The following is an 18166-nucleotide window of genomic DNA, read 5'->3' on the forward strand; positions in this document are numbered from 1 at the left end:
ACAATTCGCTCATCTCATAATAAACAGACAGGATGTTTGAAAACATCATGAGAATGCTACAAAGCACCCCTTATCAATCACATCCATCAATGTTTCAGGTGTTAAAATCAAGAGAATGGAGAAAAACTAGCTTTGTGCAACTTCATTTGTTTGTCTTCAGACCTTCATGTATATCAAATCACTATATATTTGTAGTGCATAAAGGGATAAGAGTTTCGGATCGACATAACAAAAAAATGGGGATCAGTATTAATATCGTACCTCTGAAGTTCAACAATTTCATATATGTGCACACACACAGGTAACTCTAGGCAGGTTCATGTTACCTGATTCATATGGTAGAGCTTTGAGTTATCACGATTCACATCAACCTGCAGCCCTGCAATAGGGTACTTTAACCAGTAGTGTAAAAGAAAAAGATTGAGAAAACCATATAATATCTTAAATGAAATATGGGGTCCACTATGTAAGGATTGAAAAGTATATATCTCAAGAGGAAAATAATGCTCAAAACAAAATACAATCCTTCAGGATGCTCGCATGTACATAGAAACAGGGACCTGCCCTACACAGAGAAACAGTAAAGCCAGAGATGGGAAGCTGAATTCTTCAAGTTCAATTGTGGCAAGACAGTGTGTCCTGCTTTGACTAATTACCTATTATAGTCATTCAATGAGCCAGCAGCATAAAGTCATTCAAGTGGCTCTCCTAGACAGATTTTGTAGGTAATATAATCACCTGCTCAGATTCCATCCTTCTCTCCAAGCACAGAACTGCAAAACCTCAAAATCTTTCCTTCAGCTACGGCCTCTGCTTGAAAAAGTAATTCTACACAAGTATGGTTCCTTTGAATTTTGGGCAAAAGAAATGAAGTTTGCAATCAAGAACAGGAGCTCATTGCGAACAAAACAAGAGTATACTCATGAATTGCACTGTTTCTGAACTGAACACAGAAACTGCCGACATGCACACCTGAAAGTGACAAGAAGAAAACTATACAAGAATTTGAAATACAACTCAGAATCTTCAGCCAATTCCAACCACACGATGCTAAGTATTATTCCGCTTCCTTTCACTCTTACTTTCTTTTCGTGTTTTAGCTTCACGTACTGGTGAATTTTGATCTGGAGAACCCTGAGCATGTATAGATGGAGAGCCAATACCTACACGGCTATTAAGTCTAGCATTTTTTTTATCAGAACTGCCACTCATCTTCTTCTCACTATCCCTTTTTCCTCCTCGAGGTGTGGAAGGAGAAAGACGTGTACTTTGTGCTGGATTTGTAACAGGATCATATGTCTGTGATGCAAGATAGGTGAGAGCAGTCACTACATCAGCAATCAGTGGACGCATTGTAGCCTGCTCCTGAACACACATTGCTGCAACAGCGAGTGCTTGATACAAGCCTCTCATAGGATAATGTCCTTGAAGCAATGGATCAGCCATCTGTGGAAACTTCCTACGATCCTTGAATAATGGGCGTGCCTGAAAAAACCCACCAAAAATAACATGCACAATACAAGATCTCAATTTTCAAGATGAAAGAGATATTAAGCCCACACAAATCGAGCTCAGAAGAACTGATAGAGGATAGACAAAACATACCCAAGCAACAAGATTGTGCTCCCCTGCTGACTTTGAATTATCAATAGCTTTCCTGCCAGTGATTAATTCCAATAGAACAACCCCAAAACTGTACACATCTGATTTTATTGTCAACTGACCAGTCATTGCATATTCTGGTGCACAGTACCCATATGTTCCCATTACACGAGTAGAAACATGAGTCTTGTCCCCCACAGGACCAAGTTTGGCTAAACCAAAATCAGATAATTTGGCATGATATCCCTCATCCAGTAAGATATTGGAGCATTTTAAATCTCGATAAATCACTGGTGGGTTGGCTTTGTCATGCAAGTACTCCAACCCTTTAGCAGCGCCTGCAGCAATTTTCATTCTAGTTTTCCAATCCAAGGGCTCCTTGTCTGGTGGAAGATCTGCAAAAGCCATGTTACTGCCCTTTAATTTCAATTGAAATTTTAGTTGAGTACATTTATTATAGAAAACTTGCTTCTTTTATCTATAATACCAGCAAAAGAACTAAAGCATTGACATGAATCTCATCATACTGAAACGCCCAAAAAGACTGCCTATGAGAGATCCATACCATGCAGATGATCTTCCAGTGACCCCAATGGCATATACTCATAGACTAAAAGTCTTTGGTCACCATCAGCACAATATCCAATAAGGTTAACAAGATTGTCATGATGAAGAAGGCTTAGCATTAAAACTTCAACAAGAAATTCTCTGTTTCCTTGAAGCCCATTTCTGTCAAGTTGTTTGACAGCAACAACCTATGTAGAATAATCAATGAACAAAAGGAAAGTTCGCAGTAAGAAATTAGATAAGCAACAAATCTACCCTACAATAAACACAAAAAAGATAACCTTAACAATTATTACCACATGCAGATGCTTAACATACATTTTTCCACTCAACAGAAGCAAACCATTCAAGACAGCTAATTGTTTTTGTTCAATTTAATAAAATATTTATATAACCACTGAGATGATATTTTTTGTTTCCCAAACATTTGATTCCTAGTATTCAGTCTTCTCAACAGACTACATTTCTTCAGTAACTAAAGAATTTTTAAAAATCATGCAAAAACCTGAGGGAAGTTCGACCCAATTACTGTGTGGATAAACATAGTTTGAAAACTCCAACAGTAATAAAGTTCAACTAACTTGTGAGTCCCCATACAAAACAAGTTGTTAGCCCATTTACCCATCATGAGTACTCAGTGAGTCTCTTAACTCGTACTCATTGGATGTGGCAGTGACGCAGGATGTGGAAATTAAAAAAGTCACGCAAAAACCTGAGGGAAGTTTGACCCAATTACTCTGTGTGGATAAAACATGGTTTATAAACTCCAAGAGTACTAAAGTTTGACTAACTTCGGAATCACCATACAGACCAAGTTGTTAGCCCATTTACCCATCATGAGTACTCGGTGAGTATCCTAATTCGTACTCATTGGATGTGGCAGGGATGCAGGATGTGGAAACAAATACACAGAAATAGCTGAAAAAAAAACTATTTCATGCCAAACAGAGTGCATAGAAAGAGAGAAAAAGTTCACACTCCAAACATAAGCCACAAATAAAGATTCAAAGTGCAAACCCTAACAGAAAACCTACAAGGGCTGCAGGACAGCAAAACAACCTCGATCACCATAATAGAAGAGCTTTAACATCCACAAGGCTAAACAAATTTAGTATATCATAGTTTTGGCTGTTGTATTGCATATTGATGCACTACTGTACTATTTTAGTGTCAACATTTTGCATTTGCCATACAACAGCCAAAATTGTCATACCAAGTCAAAATTGTGTCTACCATGTTTTGGTGAATCATTAGTCTCTGAACTAAGGGATAACAGTAGAAGTGTTTAAAAGCTTCAATATAAAAGGGAAACAGATATTTAAACATTAATACTATTGATGCACATGGCAATTCAATACTTATTAATAATTTGTCATTTGCTTTTGGATCTTAATTGTGTACGAATTTTTGTGTCAACATTTTGGAACACAAGCTGTGAACCATCATATTTGTCATCTCTTTGAGCTTTCTTTTGTCCTGATAATGGGTCACAGAGTGTTGCCCAAAATATTGACTCAAGAATTCGTACACAATCGAGATCCAGAAGCAAATGACAAATCATTATGGATTGTCGAATCTACTGGCACTTAATTTTATAGTAATGTCAATTAATAACTGATCATATACCAGGTGCAACAATTTCAAATAAAAAAATATCCAACTTCAAACATTAAAATCTGATATATGACACCCCAAAACTAACATAGATTTTTAGAGACTTTAACAGGAGTATAGATTCAAAAATTAATTGTGAAGTTCTTGGCCTCAAAATCAAACAGAGCTTGGTACCAAAAATAAAGGCGTGCAACTCTAGTTGTGAAGGAAAATTAGGCATCACAGAAAAGAAAACTAAGATCAGTACGTGCATTCGCTACCTATTGTCTCTTCACAAACAGATGACAATATGCTGATACAAACACATACTACTATGCCATAAAGCAGTATCAGGCACAGTTTATTTCCCACAATTAAAACCATAGAGGAAAGTGCTTGCAATTTTAGATCTTGCCAAATCAGATAGTCTCAGCAGCATGTATACGTTAAGATTCAACAATACATAAACATTAAAAAAAAAATAAGGACGAAGATAGGAAAACACAGACTTTACAAGGTGAATACCCTTCGAGGTAAAGAAACCCCATGCTCCAAAAACAGAGAAGTGTTGTATTATTCAGCAACAAAATACAGTTACACTACAATCTTCATGCTCTAAGGCATAACACAGCTTTATATCCTGCTCCATCCTTGAGAAAACTGGCGACATAACCCCTGTGAAATTAACTCCCCTTTCACACAGCACCTATAGCAAGACTTCTATTTATGGAGTTCACAATGCAAAAGCAAGCAGCTTCTCAAAAGCATCCACATTCAATGTATCATCAACATTAAATTAACAACTCCTTTTTGCATAAAAGATTTAGGCCATTGACTTACTTTCCCAAATCATGTATAAGAAAGAAATAAAACTGTGCTGCAAAACTGCATCTTCTTGGAGCTTCTGTGCGAGTTTTTTCTCATTACCCCTACTTGCAACACGTGGGACAACCTCTCTCTTCCCAATATTAATTGCACCAAACTCCCATAGCACCCTGCAATCAATGTATATACTCTGAAAAATAAAACTAAGTCCACGTGGGACTCCCAAGGTTGAGGTTGAGGCTCCTTAATCCAACAAGTTGGATGGGTTGGGACTCCAAGAACCATGGAGCATTAGCATTACAAAGGAGAAAATAAGTTGCTTTTCATTCTCCTCTTTTCCTTTTTGCCATGATTTTTGCTAGGGAATGAACATGAAAGGCCAACAAATGTATCAGATGCAGAGAAGGGCTTTGTTTCACATGTTACACACACCTGAACAACTTTTATTGAGCATTTCCTTCAGCAGTTTATGCATAACAATGATGTGGAGAAGGGTCGCTCTGCGTTAGATGCTGACAATCCTCTTTCAGCATAGACATCTCTTTCTTGATTAAATCTATGACTTCTTGCTTAAATCAATTATATTGGACAATGTATCATATTAAATTATAAATTATTACATTAATATGAAACATGGATGATTTAATCATTAAAAAAATTGATATTATAACTCGTGGCTAATGTCATATTGTACTTTCATCCTGGTTTTTGATAGAATAAATCATTTATTTATTCTAGATTTATTCTAGAAAATGTTTTTTAGTTTCATGAATTTTGATTCTTAAACTATTTTCTTTTATCACATTTTTTGTTAATCTTATGTTCAAATTCTCCAACTGAATTACCGCATAACCAAGTTTGGAGAGGTGAGCAAGATGCAAGCTACATGACTACCCCATCAACTCACACAGCTGAGTTTTGGCAGTCCACGCCCTGCACACCTTATGGCTGAACATCCACATCCACATACTACCTTGGTTCAAATCTATACTGAAGCCACATTAAGATGGGTCTAGTAAGTGTACTTGATGCTCTGATAGTAGAGCAGACAAGTTAAAGAAGATAGAATTATGAATTGAAAAATAGTTCATATTATAGTTTACAGGCAGTATAACAAGCATCGAAAAATTAAAAGCAGATGGACTAGTAAGGAAGAAGCACAGCAGTTCTAGGGAAAAGCAAATTAACATGGCTGAAATATACATGAGTGCCCTTCTCGTTGTACAACAATCATCACAGTATACAGATAGCAGATGCATTTAATACCAGTTGTAACGTTCAATTGATTCTCAGCAGATTGAGGATAATTAGGTTCAGATTCCAGAAGCTATTTTCTCTGTACCAGTAAGCAGATGATGTAATATTTCCAATTGTACAAGATTCAATATGACACCAAATTGAAAGTAAAGAGACTGCAGCACTTTGGTTCTGGCTACAGGGCAACTCATTTGCACCCCTTCCCAATGTTTTTGTGCTAAGTGCTTTATATTAACACTCATAAGAGGTGCATTTCTGTGGCACCGTAGACGACACCCAGCACTTCTCTCCAGAGTCCAAACAGAAAGTCCAGTGGCAAGTTGAAGAAGCTGAACAGAATTTCAAGGAGTCATAAAGTGGCTGAACTAAGCAGCAATGAAGATCAACTTCAACTTTTTTTAGGTAGTGAAGTTTTGCTCCAGTTCTTGCCAGTCTAACAATGAACTAAAAACCCAGGCAACAATTTTCTATTTGTGAAGTAGATAGAGCCTAGAGGAATTTGAGGGTATAACAACTCACTCCTCAAGCTGCAATGCTTTTGGATTCTAGTTGATCTCATTGGATGTTGTCCTGTATGCGTGCAAATAAATTCAACTGCCCAATCCCCGAGTCTGTTACATCCCTCTCCTTAACAGTTACACTTCATTCATTAGGCTAGGAAAAGCACTTATTAGATGACAATGATTAACTAGAGGAAAGTATTAGTTGAATAAATAATTTAATTTTAAAAAGTAATAATAACACCCATTTCAACAATAGTAAATGTTTAAATAATCTTAAAATTTATTAAAGACTTCCAGAGTTTCACCTACGATTCTCAAGTGAAGACCTAAACACTCCTGTCATGGAGAAAATTAGGGACATTTAACTCCAATTCAAAAGGATAAGGAGATGTTAACTGCATGGTGACTTCCCTACACAATTACAACTTCCTTTGGGCATAATATGAGAACGACCCCACTTTGAAAATGGAAATAAATAATGGGTCGATCATCATTCTAAGGAATTTCACATATTCTCGAAAACACACATTCTGGAACTTTTACTGTCTTCCTTGTTTTCTCTCTTCATTTTTCTGCCAGTGAGAGGGCGATAGCATAGGCTGGAGCTTCTTTCCTTTGCTTCAAAAATCAAATTTATAGTTAGCAATTCAAAAAACTGGGAAGATTTATAAAACTGTGTCTTCCTGGTTTGAGAAAAGCATAAAGCTGATAACAAACATGGAAACTAACACCAAGAAAAGATAAGGATCAAAACTTCTGTTACTTTGTCCAGCAAAGTTAAAAAGTTAAATATTTGTTATCTTGTTCCTTTAAATCCTCCTAGAACAATTAGATAATTAACATTACAGAAGTTCATATCAAAATTTATATAAGTAAACATATTTTATTCAATGCATTTATAGTGGTGACTACAGGATCTTTTGGTTTTATAATGTTGGCTGTCGCAAGTTTAACTATTAAAATGTGACACAGTGTCTATAAACCCTTAGTCATGTAGACTGCCAAAATAGTGGTGGGATCATTGATTTTGGCTTTTCACGATTAATTGCATTGCTTAAAGTTTCTAAAGCATTATTAACAAGTCCATTGAAACTTATCCTGCAACTTGTTCCATCTGATAATTACTCTAGCTTTTTGCCGATAGTTGCATTGCTCAAAGTTTCTAAAGCCTTGTTGCTGAGTAGAATGGTGCATATGCTACAAGATACAACCTTTTTACTTCAATCTAATGCTCTCTCGATTGAGTTATTCTTGATTACATGGTATGCCTCTACCATTCATCAATCTGAGAGGCCAAGTTAACTAAGCAATAGACCTTTTGCTTACAACTCATAACCCACTAATTCTCACACTGCACTATCTTCTATTATTAAAAACACATATTCTCAAGGTTGCACGAATCAAGAAGATGTTATTTGGAGATGGTAATTCAACCTCTACAATTGTCCTTGTATTTGTGTACAAGATCAATGAAAACTAATATATTGTCTACTGCCCTCCCTCAATGACCTTGCATGACACAACTTAAAAAATCAGCCATTGTATCCCAATAAGCATTAGACCCTCTTTGCCAACATCATTATCAGTGCACTCAAGGATCACTACGCAATCCACACAATAAAGGCAAATTGTGTTCATTTACACACATATATTTGGGAGTATTACTGTGTTTCCAGTTCATTTTATTGATTGGAATTTGATTGCACCAATATGCCAAATTTATTTTCCCTTACTGACGGCTATGCCTAGGCTATATGTGTGTGTGTACTGGTCCAGTCAAAAACTTCAAACTATAATCTAATGGCCTCCTTCAATGGCCTTGCATGACAAAAATTAAGAAATTAGTCATGATATTGCAATAAGCACTACACCCTCTTTGCCTAATTCATTACTGGTACAACTCCAGGATCGTTACACAGTCCACACGTATAAAGCCAAATTGTGTTCATCTCTACAAGCATATATTTCGGAGTTTTACTAAGATGCCAATTCAATTATGGGGTCAGGATTTGATTACACACCAATATGGCAAGTTTCCTTTACCCTAAGTAAGGATATCACAATAAATACCTATAATTTGCAATGTATATGTGTCTGTGCATGTGTATTCATAATTGTTGATGTGTAGCTAGGTCGGATCCCTTCAAGGGCCAACCTAGTAGACCTAATGGCTAATTGGCCCGTTGACCTTAGCCATGTTGCCAATGATCTTTGTCATATCAATCCTTACTTGGGTCCATGTTGCCAATGATCTTTATCGATCCTTATTTGGGTTTGGCCCTACTTGGGTGATTCATGTAACTTGCAATTAAGTTATTGGGAATGACCTATTATATTTGGAAAATCCTATATGAATGTAACTTGTAATTAATAGATTTGATTCTATTCTTAGCACCAAAACTACAAGATCGACTGAAGGTCTATTAGAAGGCATTGATTCATATATATGTAAGGCCATTCTTGCATTAATGGTACTGAAATATGCAATGTGCTTGGGGGTGATGATAAGAGCTTATCATCTATGGTTAGGAAGGCAACAAATCTGATGGTTTGTATGTGGTTAACGAGCACTGCCATTAAATTAATATGGTATCAGAGCTTGGTCAGCCTTGACTCTCTTGAATTTATAATGAGTGCAATTGGCTTACTCTATATGGTTGAATGAATGTATTCAACGTCTCAAAGTCAAATAATGGTGTATGCAACTGTGAAGTTGGCAGTGATAAGAATTTCTGTGATTGTTGTTTGTCATGTCTTCTACTGACTTGAATTATTGATGAGTGCAATTGGCTTCCTCTATATGGTTGAATGAATGTATCCGGCGTCTCAAAGTCAAATGATGTTGAAAAGCCTTTCAGTAACTATGCAAGATATTGCTCCTGAAAATTTTGTTAATGTATTGTGAGGAAGATTAAACTATGAAGAGAAGCATTTTATGATTGTATCCTTGAATATTGATCATGAATTTTATATATATTTAATTCATGCAATAACATTGAGAGTAGTGAATCTTATATGCTTCTAGCATTAGTCTGTTTGATCCTATTTCTAATCTCTCTATAATGCTTCCAGGATAGATCGAGGAACACAAGGATGAAGAAAGATTGTAGCCTGACCTGAGTTGGTGACTCTTGAAAAAGAAGTAACTATTCAGATTATCTTACAATCAGTTTATTCTAAGAGGAGGAATTAAAATTCAGAGGGAGCTTAAGTGACAAACGTAGAGTACTAAATCCTTTGCAAAGGATTAGCAAGCTCATATACCAATGTGACTGCAAAAGCTTCTTGCTTGATCAAACATTGGAGTTGATTAATTGTGATAATCAAGCTGCAAATATGCTGCCCCTACTGAGAGGGGGTTTCAGCATTCACTCATTCTTACAAGTATAATGAGTTCTTCATTGTGAGGGAGAAGTTCAAGGTGCAATCCTTTGTTAATGAGTTCTTCCTTGTGAGTGAGAAGTTCAAGGGGCAATCCCTTGTTAATGAGTTCTTCTTTGCGAGAGGAGTTTGAGGCGAAATCCCTTGTTAATAAATTCTTCTCTACGAGAGAAGTTCAAGATGATATCCATTGTTAATTATTTCTTTTCTGCAAGAGAAGTTCAAGGTGAAAGCGAGTAGGCATGGTGGTGATGCAATCTTCTCTAGGAAAAGTTTAAGATAAAAGCCTTGTTCACCCTCTGCACGTAGGAACGGTGGATCCACCCTCAACTAGTATGCATAGAGGATATGCTTTCTTCTCTGGGAGAAGTCTGAGGTGAAAGCCCTCGTTCCACCCATTGCGAGTAGGTATAATGAATCCACCCTATGCAAGTAGGCATGGTGGAGATGCATTCTACTCTGGGAGAAGTTCGAGGTGACAGCCCCCAATCCACCATTTGTGAGTAGGCATGGTAGAAATGCATTCTTTTATGGGAGAGAAGTCTGAGGTGAAAGCCCTCGTTCCACCCTCTGCAAGTAGGTATGGTGGATCCACCCTCTGCGACTAGGCATGGTGGATGTCATGGAAGAAATCCATGATGTATCACTTTTGTTTATTCAACCTCTGGGAGTAGCCATGGTGAATGTCATCACATTTCTCTAATTGGCACTGGTGTTTTCATTCATGGAAGTGGCCATGATGGATCCACCCTCTAGGAGTAACCATGGTGGTTGTGTTCATGTTCATTTTCATGGGAGTAACTATAATGATTATCACAATGTAACTTAAACATTGGAAAGATCCTCCCTAGCTACGAGGAAGTATTGATGTGTAGCTAGGTCAGATCCCTTCACGGGCCAACCTTACACTTAGTGGCTAATTGGCATCTCAGCCTTAGCCATGTTGCTGATGAACTTTGTAATATCAATCCTTATTTGGATTTGGCCATTTTAGGTGATTCATGTAACTTGCAATTAAGTGATTAGGCAAGACCTATATGAATGTATCTTGTAATTAAGAGGTCTGATCCTATTCTTGGCACCAAACCTACAAGGCCAAAAGAAGGTCTATTAGGAGGCATTCATTCATATATATACAAGGCCATTCTTCCATCAATGGTATGAATACTAAAATATGCACACTATGCAATGTACTCGAAGGCGATGATAAGAACTTATCATCTATGGTTGGGAAGGCAACAAATCTGATGGATTATCTGTGGTTAATGAGAACTACAATTAAATTAACACTAATATTATATAAATATATTATATAGATAAATAATCCATTTAGAAAGTTTTTGTTGTTTCAAGTCTTCCCCTAACGAATTTTCCAAATTCTAGCTTTCCTCAGCTGTAGTTTTTTAATCTACTTTGCATTTCCCTATTTGATGCTTGCAATTCATTTGATATTTGGGCATCAGTATGCCATTTTTTATGGTCTTTTGAAAGAGCAGTTTCCACCTTTCTAGCATATTTTTCTATCTTTTAATTGGCCAAAACATTTGATGAAATAATCTTTTGACATTCTCCAAAAGTATACCAAGCAGCTTTTCCCTGTGATAATTTTGGTTGTTTTCTAGTTGTACTCCCAAGTGACCACTCCCAAGTGCAAAGAATGCCTATCTGGTTCATCATCAGACCTTGTTGGCTTGAAAATAGTGTACCACCAGCACTGAGGTACGTTGGGATGGCAGGACGAGTTTCCAGGACAGGTGGACAAAGGGCCTCAATTTCGGGACATCACGGGGACAACCTTGGGATGGCGGCGGAGCAGGGAAGGGTGTTGTATACCATACATACAGACCTTGAAATGCTAGTTATGAAATGATGTTCCAGTATAATATACGTAAGAGAAATACTTGAACATAGCCAAATTGCAACACAAACCAGAACCATTCAGCATGATACATACCGAATAGTAACATTCAAAAATCAAAAAATCGAAAATCAAGCATCCATCCCAGTGGCAGGGTGGTTGCAGAATGGTGGAGGCACTCCAGCTACCCAGTAATTTGATGTTTTTTCTTTCTATTCTTTGTTTTTTGGGGAGGGGGGTTTTGTGGGGAGGGGGGTGGGGGCGTTCACTGTTTGTAAATGATCAATTCAGCTCCATTCTGTCTTTTCAAACGTGTACCACTAAACTCTGCTGTTCCAGTCTTGAAGATGGCGTGTTGATCCAATTATCCTTGGTAATCAATGTGTCTACTACCCCACCTTAGGATTTTGCCTGTGACACTTTAGGATGCTCTATCTGCAAAGATGGCATATCTATATGCCACTTTTTAAAGCAGGAATTTGGCTGATATCCGTTAGATGTTTTCTTCTTCCAAAACCAAAAATAATCTTAATCTCTCTTTCTGCTCGATTGTTTGCCTCTTGCTTTGCAATGTAAAAGCATGTCCACCCCACGCCAAACTGCTGACCCACTAACCATGAGAAAAGCTTCCTTTATCACTGTCATGCTAGGTTAGCTAATAATAACATACAACTAGCCTTCTATGTTGCAAACTAAGTCACAGGGTTTGAATTCAAATTCAAATTCATCGATGATAAAATTCAGATGAAATTCAGCAAAGGGTAAAAATTTGGAAAAAAAAATGTCTGACATTAAATTTATCTATTTTTAAATATAAGTAATATATCCACAAAATTGTCAAAATAGTTTGCACTGCTAAATAATTAAACTAAATAACTTAATATTATTTTAAAATAAAATAATGTTTATATTAAATATCATACCATTCGGATGAAATTCTGAAAGGCTAAAAATTTGCTGAAATTCATACTTCATGGATGATATTCCACATATCCTATGACTTAGGTCACAAAGAAGCAACAAAAAATCTACAGCAGTATGTACCAGAAATGAGATTTTAGGTTGTTTTAGAACCAGCAAATGCATTTTTGACATGAAAAGGTCAATTTTTTTAATGTTCCATGCATTTTTTCATGCCTCGAGAGATAGGTTGTCTTGAGAGTAGCTTGGCTCGGCCCATGTTTGGCCAATGTCCCGGGTTCAGCCCAAGTACCCAGTGGGTACAACACATAAGGGCCATCCCTGGCTGTCCTGTACCATGGATCTCACTTCCTCTCAGTCCTGCAACAAAACACAAGACACAAGAACTCAGGCCATACAACACATACCCAAAGGGTACCTAGAGCAACTGGTCCATAGCCAAGCTATCCTATCTGGGGTCCAACTCCCACCCCAACTTGGTCCTGAAACACTAGAATCCAGTTTAGGAGATTATATTAATCGACCTCATCTTCAGGCATTCCCTTTGTATTCTGACACATTTAAGCACATGGTATACTACTATACAGTTTACTTCACTCAAGGCACTTAAGGCTTACTTTACACACCTCCCTGTAGGAAGGCCGATATTTATTGAAAAAAAAAGCAGACCAAACACTTGCATCAGTAAACTGTTTTCCATTTTTATTTGGAATCAAAGAGAGGACACAAACGAATTGACATACTCTGCCTGCTTCACCACTCTCATAAATATAGACGTGCCCATTAAAAAAAAAGTAATCCCATTACTCTTTAATCTACCTATAGTTTGCATTATTGATACTACCCAACTACATGAATATCAACTCTCACTAGTCTCTAGCCACAAAAACAAAAATCATATTATCAGAACTCTTATGCAAGCACCTTCTAAAAATGATAGCCCAAGTCAGTTCAGATGTTTCCAAAGCAACAGAGACTTTTGATTATATCCACTTAATCAGTCTAACTAAACGCATAACATAATATCACGTCACTTTTTTGTTGTTATGTTCTCCAATACATGGCAAAGCATTTCAATTTTTATATGTCCATGTAAACGAAAATTTCTATAGCATCCTATAAATATATACTTTAAGGAAATCTCACATCCTCTCAATTCTCAGCAAGCAATTGCCAGAGAGTTATTTCTAATTTCTAATTTTAATCTTTGAGATTTCCACAGGTAAATATTTGTGTCCATTTAACTGGAAACAACTGTCTTGGGTCCTTTGTATTTGCTTCCAGCTAAATTAGCCAAAAGTTCTATCATGCTGAAGCCTGAAACACTTTTAGGTTGCCCTGTCAAAATATTACAACAATACACAGTAACCCGGAAGTAATGCATCACAAACTAAAACTGCCACGAAATCCCAAAAGAAATATGTTAACTATGTTTTTGTGTAACATGGATTTTGGACAGGGTACCAAAATCATTAGCTTAGCTTTCAAAAGATTACTCCAGGTTCATAACATAACTGACAAATAAAATCAGTTCATTCCTTTAGCATCAAAACATCCTTCAACCTTTTTCCTAAATTGAATACATTTCAATCAAACAGTAGGCCCCCTCCCGCTTTTACCTATAATAGGAATTCTGAAACGGTACAGTATAATTTTCGTGGTTAATTCGGACCCACAAGCAATACCACTGTTTGAATTCTGCAAAGCCCTTTCCAGATTGTTGCCAAAAGGACTGCGGAGATCCAATTGAATGATGCCCTTTGTGGTATCACATTTTATTCCTTCCCAGTTGCAATAGCTAGTGGAACCATTCCACGATTTCAATGTACCAGATGGGTTGTGGAGACCTCTTTTGAAATCCATGAGGATTTTTCATTCATCGTCTCGACAACAAGATACCCAACAAACTGCAGCAATAGAGCAAATCCAAACAACCTCTAGACCACAGTTTCTCAGAATTTCATTGGGTTTTGTTCAATTTGGCCCTTTAAAATGCCGACAATCAACATCTGCTCCAAGAACAATGACAAGAACCCATCACGAGCAACTACGTAATGCACTTTGATAAAATTTGAAGCTTATGGTTAGCATCAACTTCTAATTTCTATCAAGAGATTTTCTCTATGATAATTTTTTGATAAAATTTGAAGCTTATGGTTAGCATCAACTTCTAATTTATATCAAGCGATTTTCTCTATGATAATTTGATAACAGTTCTGCAAATAATATGTAGAATTTTAACAAAATAGCAGAATATTTCAGGTCAATGTAATTTCGAGAATTCAACGTTTATCAACGATCTCAAAAGTTTTGCAAGAATATCTGAAATCCGGAATAGAAAAATTGTAGCCTTCTTAAAAATTGCCTCTAGTAAGAGTCGTGTGGCTAAAGCCAATAACCAATGAGGACCATAATAACGACAAGGACAAACAATTAGATTCATCAAAACTTTCACCGTTTAAATCCCCATTCCAATACAACAAAGTGTTCAAGTCCACAATTCACAATAACGAAATTAAAAAAACCGGAGCTTCAAAAGAAAAAGGCAATCACTTGGCCTGTGCTTTCAAGACGGCCCTTGTAAACTCTTCCAAACCCTCCTTCGCCTAAAAGACACTCCGGCCTAAAATTCTTGGTCGCCGCTGCGAGCTCCCGGAAAGTAAAAGTTTGTGCTGCTATATGCTGCTGCGATCCCTCTTTCGAACCCTCTTTTCTGATTTCCACAGAAGGCTTCGCCTTGGGTTTCTCTGCAACAACAAACAAAAACAAGAATTTGAACTCCAAAAGCAATAAAAATAGAATCTTCCCAAACTCTCCTGTCAAATTAAAAGAGGGAAAGTAAACAAAGAGATAACTTGCAACCACGTAGTTCACCAAATCAGAAACAAAATGAAGCCATGTGGAAACCAAAATTAATATGTTCAAAACCAACAAAAATACAATCACAAACAAGCTTAATTTAGAACATAACACTGAGATAACTTCAGTTCCCCACACTCGCAAGGGTAAAAATGTGGCATCCTCGTATTGAGACCAGATTACCCTTCTCTTGACCCTAAGCTAAACTTACCCTCCACATTTCACCCTGGATGATTCTAAAATTAGGTCTTTTAATATTAAAACCCCTAAATTAAGTAAAGTTCCAGACAGCTGAAGATTATGTCGCCAATCGAGATGGCCAAAACTCTGCCAAATTCCACTTGGATGATATCATTGAAAAACAGGCGAATCAACTGAAATTAGATTACCTTGCGTCACTTGTTGATATACAGACGAGACCCCTTCCTTGCTCTCCCTGTTCAGGGGTTTCAATTTCTTGTCTTCCTTAAAAGATCCGTAGCATGGAAACCAGCCCATTTCTCTGCAAAATCTCAATCCAATAATTTAACCCCCTTTCCTCCACGCCACCAAAATCAAACCCCTATCCCATTAAAAGAAATGGTTTGAGTCATTGAGAGAATGGGAGGGGAATTTCCAAACATGCACAGATGAAAACTAAAGATCCGAAAAGAAAAAGAAAAATCCGCAGTATATGTCTAGCTGTTTTCATTGGCAGTAATGCCGGTTTTGGGTAAGGCGGTGTTGTGGAAGAGGCAACGAATCAGGAATCAAAGACCGTCGCTAAACGATAGAGGGGCTCTAAGATGGCGGAGTTTCGTTTTTACCGACAAAAATTGAAGGGCTCATTGTTTGACTTGGTGGAATGGAATTAAAATTTGACAGATTTTTAAGTTGAAAGGATTATGCGCGTGTAAGGTAACCCGAAATTCTTTCGGAGAAAGAGACGTGATTTTGACTTTGTTTATGTTGATTCTTGGCAGTTTGTACGTGTTATTTTTTTTTGTGTTGAGGACTGTAAATATGTTTTTTCCTTTCATTCTCACCCTTCCCATATTTTGAGTGGCTTGTCCTTTGCGCAATGATGAAGTTTATCAAGGCTCTATTTTGGGTTTTCAATGGGTGGTATGTTTTGCAATAATAAAACTGTGGGAAATTGTTTGATTTATGTTTATAGATTTCTAGGATGTTTTGTGTTATGTTAAATTTATTGGAAAGTATATTGAGTTAGTGGTGCAAGAATGATTCTTAAGTTCATATATTCAAATAAGAATTTGGGGTCCACCTTAATTTATGTAATCAGTTAATTTTAGTGTGTTAACTTATCTGTTAGCGTGTTATATTTCAAATTTTAGTGTGTTAACTTATCTGTTAGCGTGTTATATTTCAAGATTTATTTGTATTCATTTGAAAATACTTTCAGATCTTGTCTAGGAGCTCTAGTACGCATTACATCATCATAAGAGCATGGCATCAATATAACAATAATAGTTGCACAATATTAGCACTAGATTTAATCCATTTGATTGGATATATATCAATAGAATTTAAATTATTTTTAATATTTTTCCCTCGAATCATATATTTATCAAATGTGTGTAAGAGTGTTGAAGGTTGTCTTGACACCTCATTTAAGTGTATCTTGGTTTATTGTGTCCTACTCCCATTTTGGAAATTTGAACTATTTTACCTATTATTATTAACTAAGTCAAGCAATTCTTAGTTGGATCCCATATGTTTTACATTATTTGATGGTGTCTATTCAAAGTGTTTTGTCTAAAATCCTTAGTCAAATTGTTTTGGGGGTATTTATATGGTCAATGTATAATTGGCAATATATGCCCCTAGTGAAGTTTAGTCCTTTCAAGTTTTTGAACTTTTGAGGTTATTGAGGATCTTAACACTTAGTTTTTAATTCATCAATATCAATGGACCATTGATTTTCCATATCCTTGCATAGCATATTATTATGATCTTTAAGGTTTCGTGTTGTCATTATGTATAGGTCATGATCTAATTTGTCGCTATGGAGTTGGTTGAGGTAGAAGAAATGATGATTAATGTATGTGCCTTACAAGTTTGGGGAGTTCAAAGTCATTCTTCTCAAGGTTTAAATTTTCAAAGGGCACTTGGCACCTTTCCACCAAGCGTCAAAGTTATAAGTTCCCTTGTAACTTTGATCCCTAACCCCTTATATGTTACCCCCCATTATGGAGTTTCATGTTCCCTCCAAAAATCTAAAAGAACAATCCATATTACTCCTCTTTAGAACCTTGACATGATCCCAAAGTTCCATGTCTCTCCAAGATCTTGAATCTTGAGATCATGATCTCCACATTCCCCAATCCTTCTCAAACCCAAAGTTGTTCTCCCCTTAGGACCCTTGAACTTTTAAGAAAACCTATGACCTTTGCACCTTTCCCTCACCTCTTACTTTTTTAGGGCTCTCAAACCTTGATATCTCAATCCTATCCCCTGTTTCTAAATTTTGACCTCGCCATAAATTACAAACTTTAAGAGGTCCTATGCACTTGTGCAATTGTCCCTCAAGTTAATGGTTCACTAAGGATTGCATTCCCCAACATCCCTAATCCCTCTTTCAATGTTCATGAGGTTCTTCACATATTCTCACCTATTTGATTAGCTCTTGTTTCCTCTAGATCCCTAGTCCTTACATTTTAATGCTTTTGTTCCTTCCTAGAAGCTCTATGAATTTCCTAGATCAACTTTACACGTCCTCTAGTGTATGAAATTTTAAAAGTTGGAAAGGTACTTGCATGACTTAAAGGCCAACAAAGATTTAAATACCCTATTCTAACTA

General features: G+C 36.7%; 1 protein-coding gene across 1 annotated transcript; it reads right to left on the minus strand.

Moving 5' to 3' along the window:
• Nucleotides 1-420: 420 nt before the first annotated feature.
• LOC149530553 (putative serine/threonine-protein kinase PBL7) lies at nucleotides 421-16014 on the minus strand. The gene is made up of 5 exons (XM_089809078.1): nucleotides 15756-16014; nucleotides 15061-15254; nucleotides 2168-2357; nucleotides 1606-1997; nucleotides 421-1485 (listed from the first exon to the last, which is right to left on the minus strand). Exons 1-5 carry the CDS (start codon nucleotides 15862-15864, stop codon nucleotides 1051-1053), a joined length of 1320 nt encoding a protein of 439 aa, XP_089665204.1. The 5' UTR covers nucleotides 15865-16014; the 3' UTR covers nucleotides 421-1050.
• Between the last annotated feature and the right edge of the window lie 2152 nt (nucleotides 16015-18166).

This window comes from Cupressus sempervirens, chromosome 11, assembly GCF_028749045.1.
Source record: "Cupressus sempervirens isolate cs-2001-9-10 chromosome 11, ASM2874904v1, whole genome shotgun sequence".
NCBI classification, from domain to species: domain Eukaryota; kingdom Viridiplantae; phylum Streptophyta; class Pinopsida; order Cupressales; family Cupressaceae; genus Cupressus; species Cupressus sempervirens.

Coding starts and splice junctions, on each gene's coding strand:
- LOC149530553 (XM_089809078.1), bottom strand. CDS start 15,864: ATGGGCTGGTTTCCATGCTACGGATCTTTTAAGGAAGACAAGAAATTG. Junction 15,255..15,755: donor ATATCAACAAGTGACGCAAG/GTAATCTAATTT, acceptor TTGTTGTTGCAG/AGAAACCCAAGGCGAAGCCT. Junction 1,998..2,167: donor ACTGGAAGATCATCTGCATG/GTATGGATCTCT, acceptor TGGCTTTTGCAG/ATCTTCCACCAGACAAGGAG.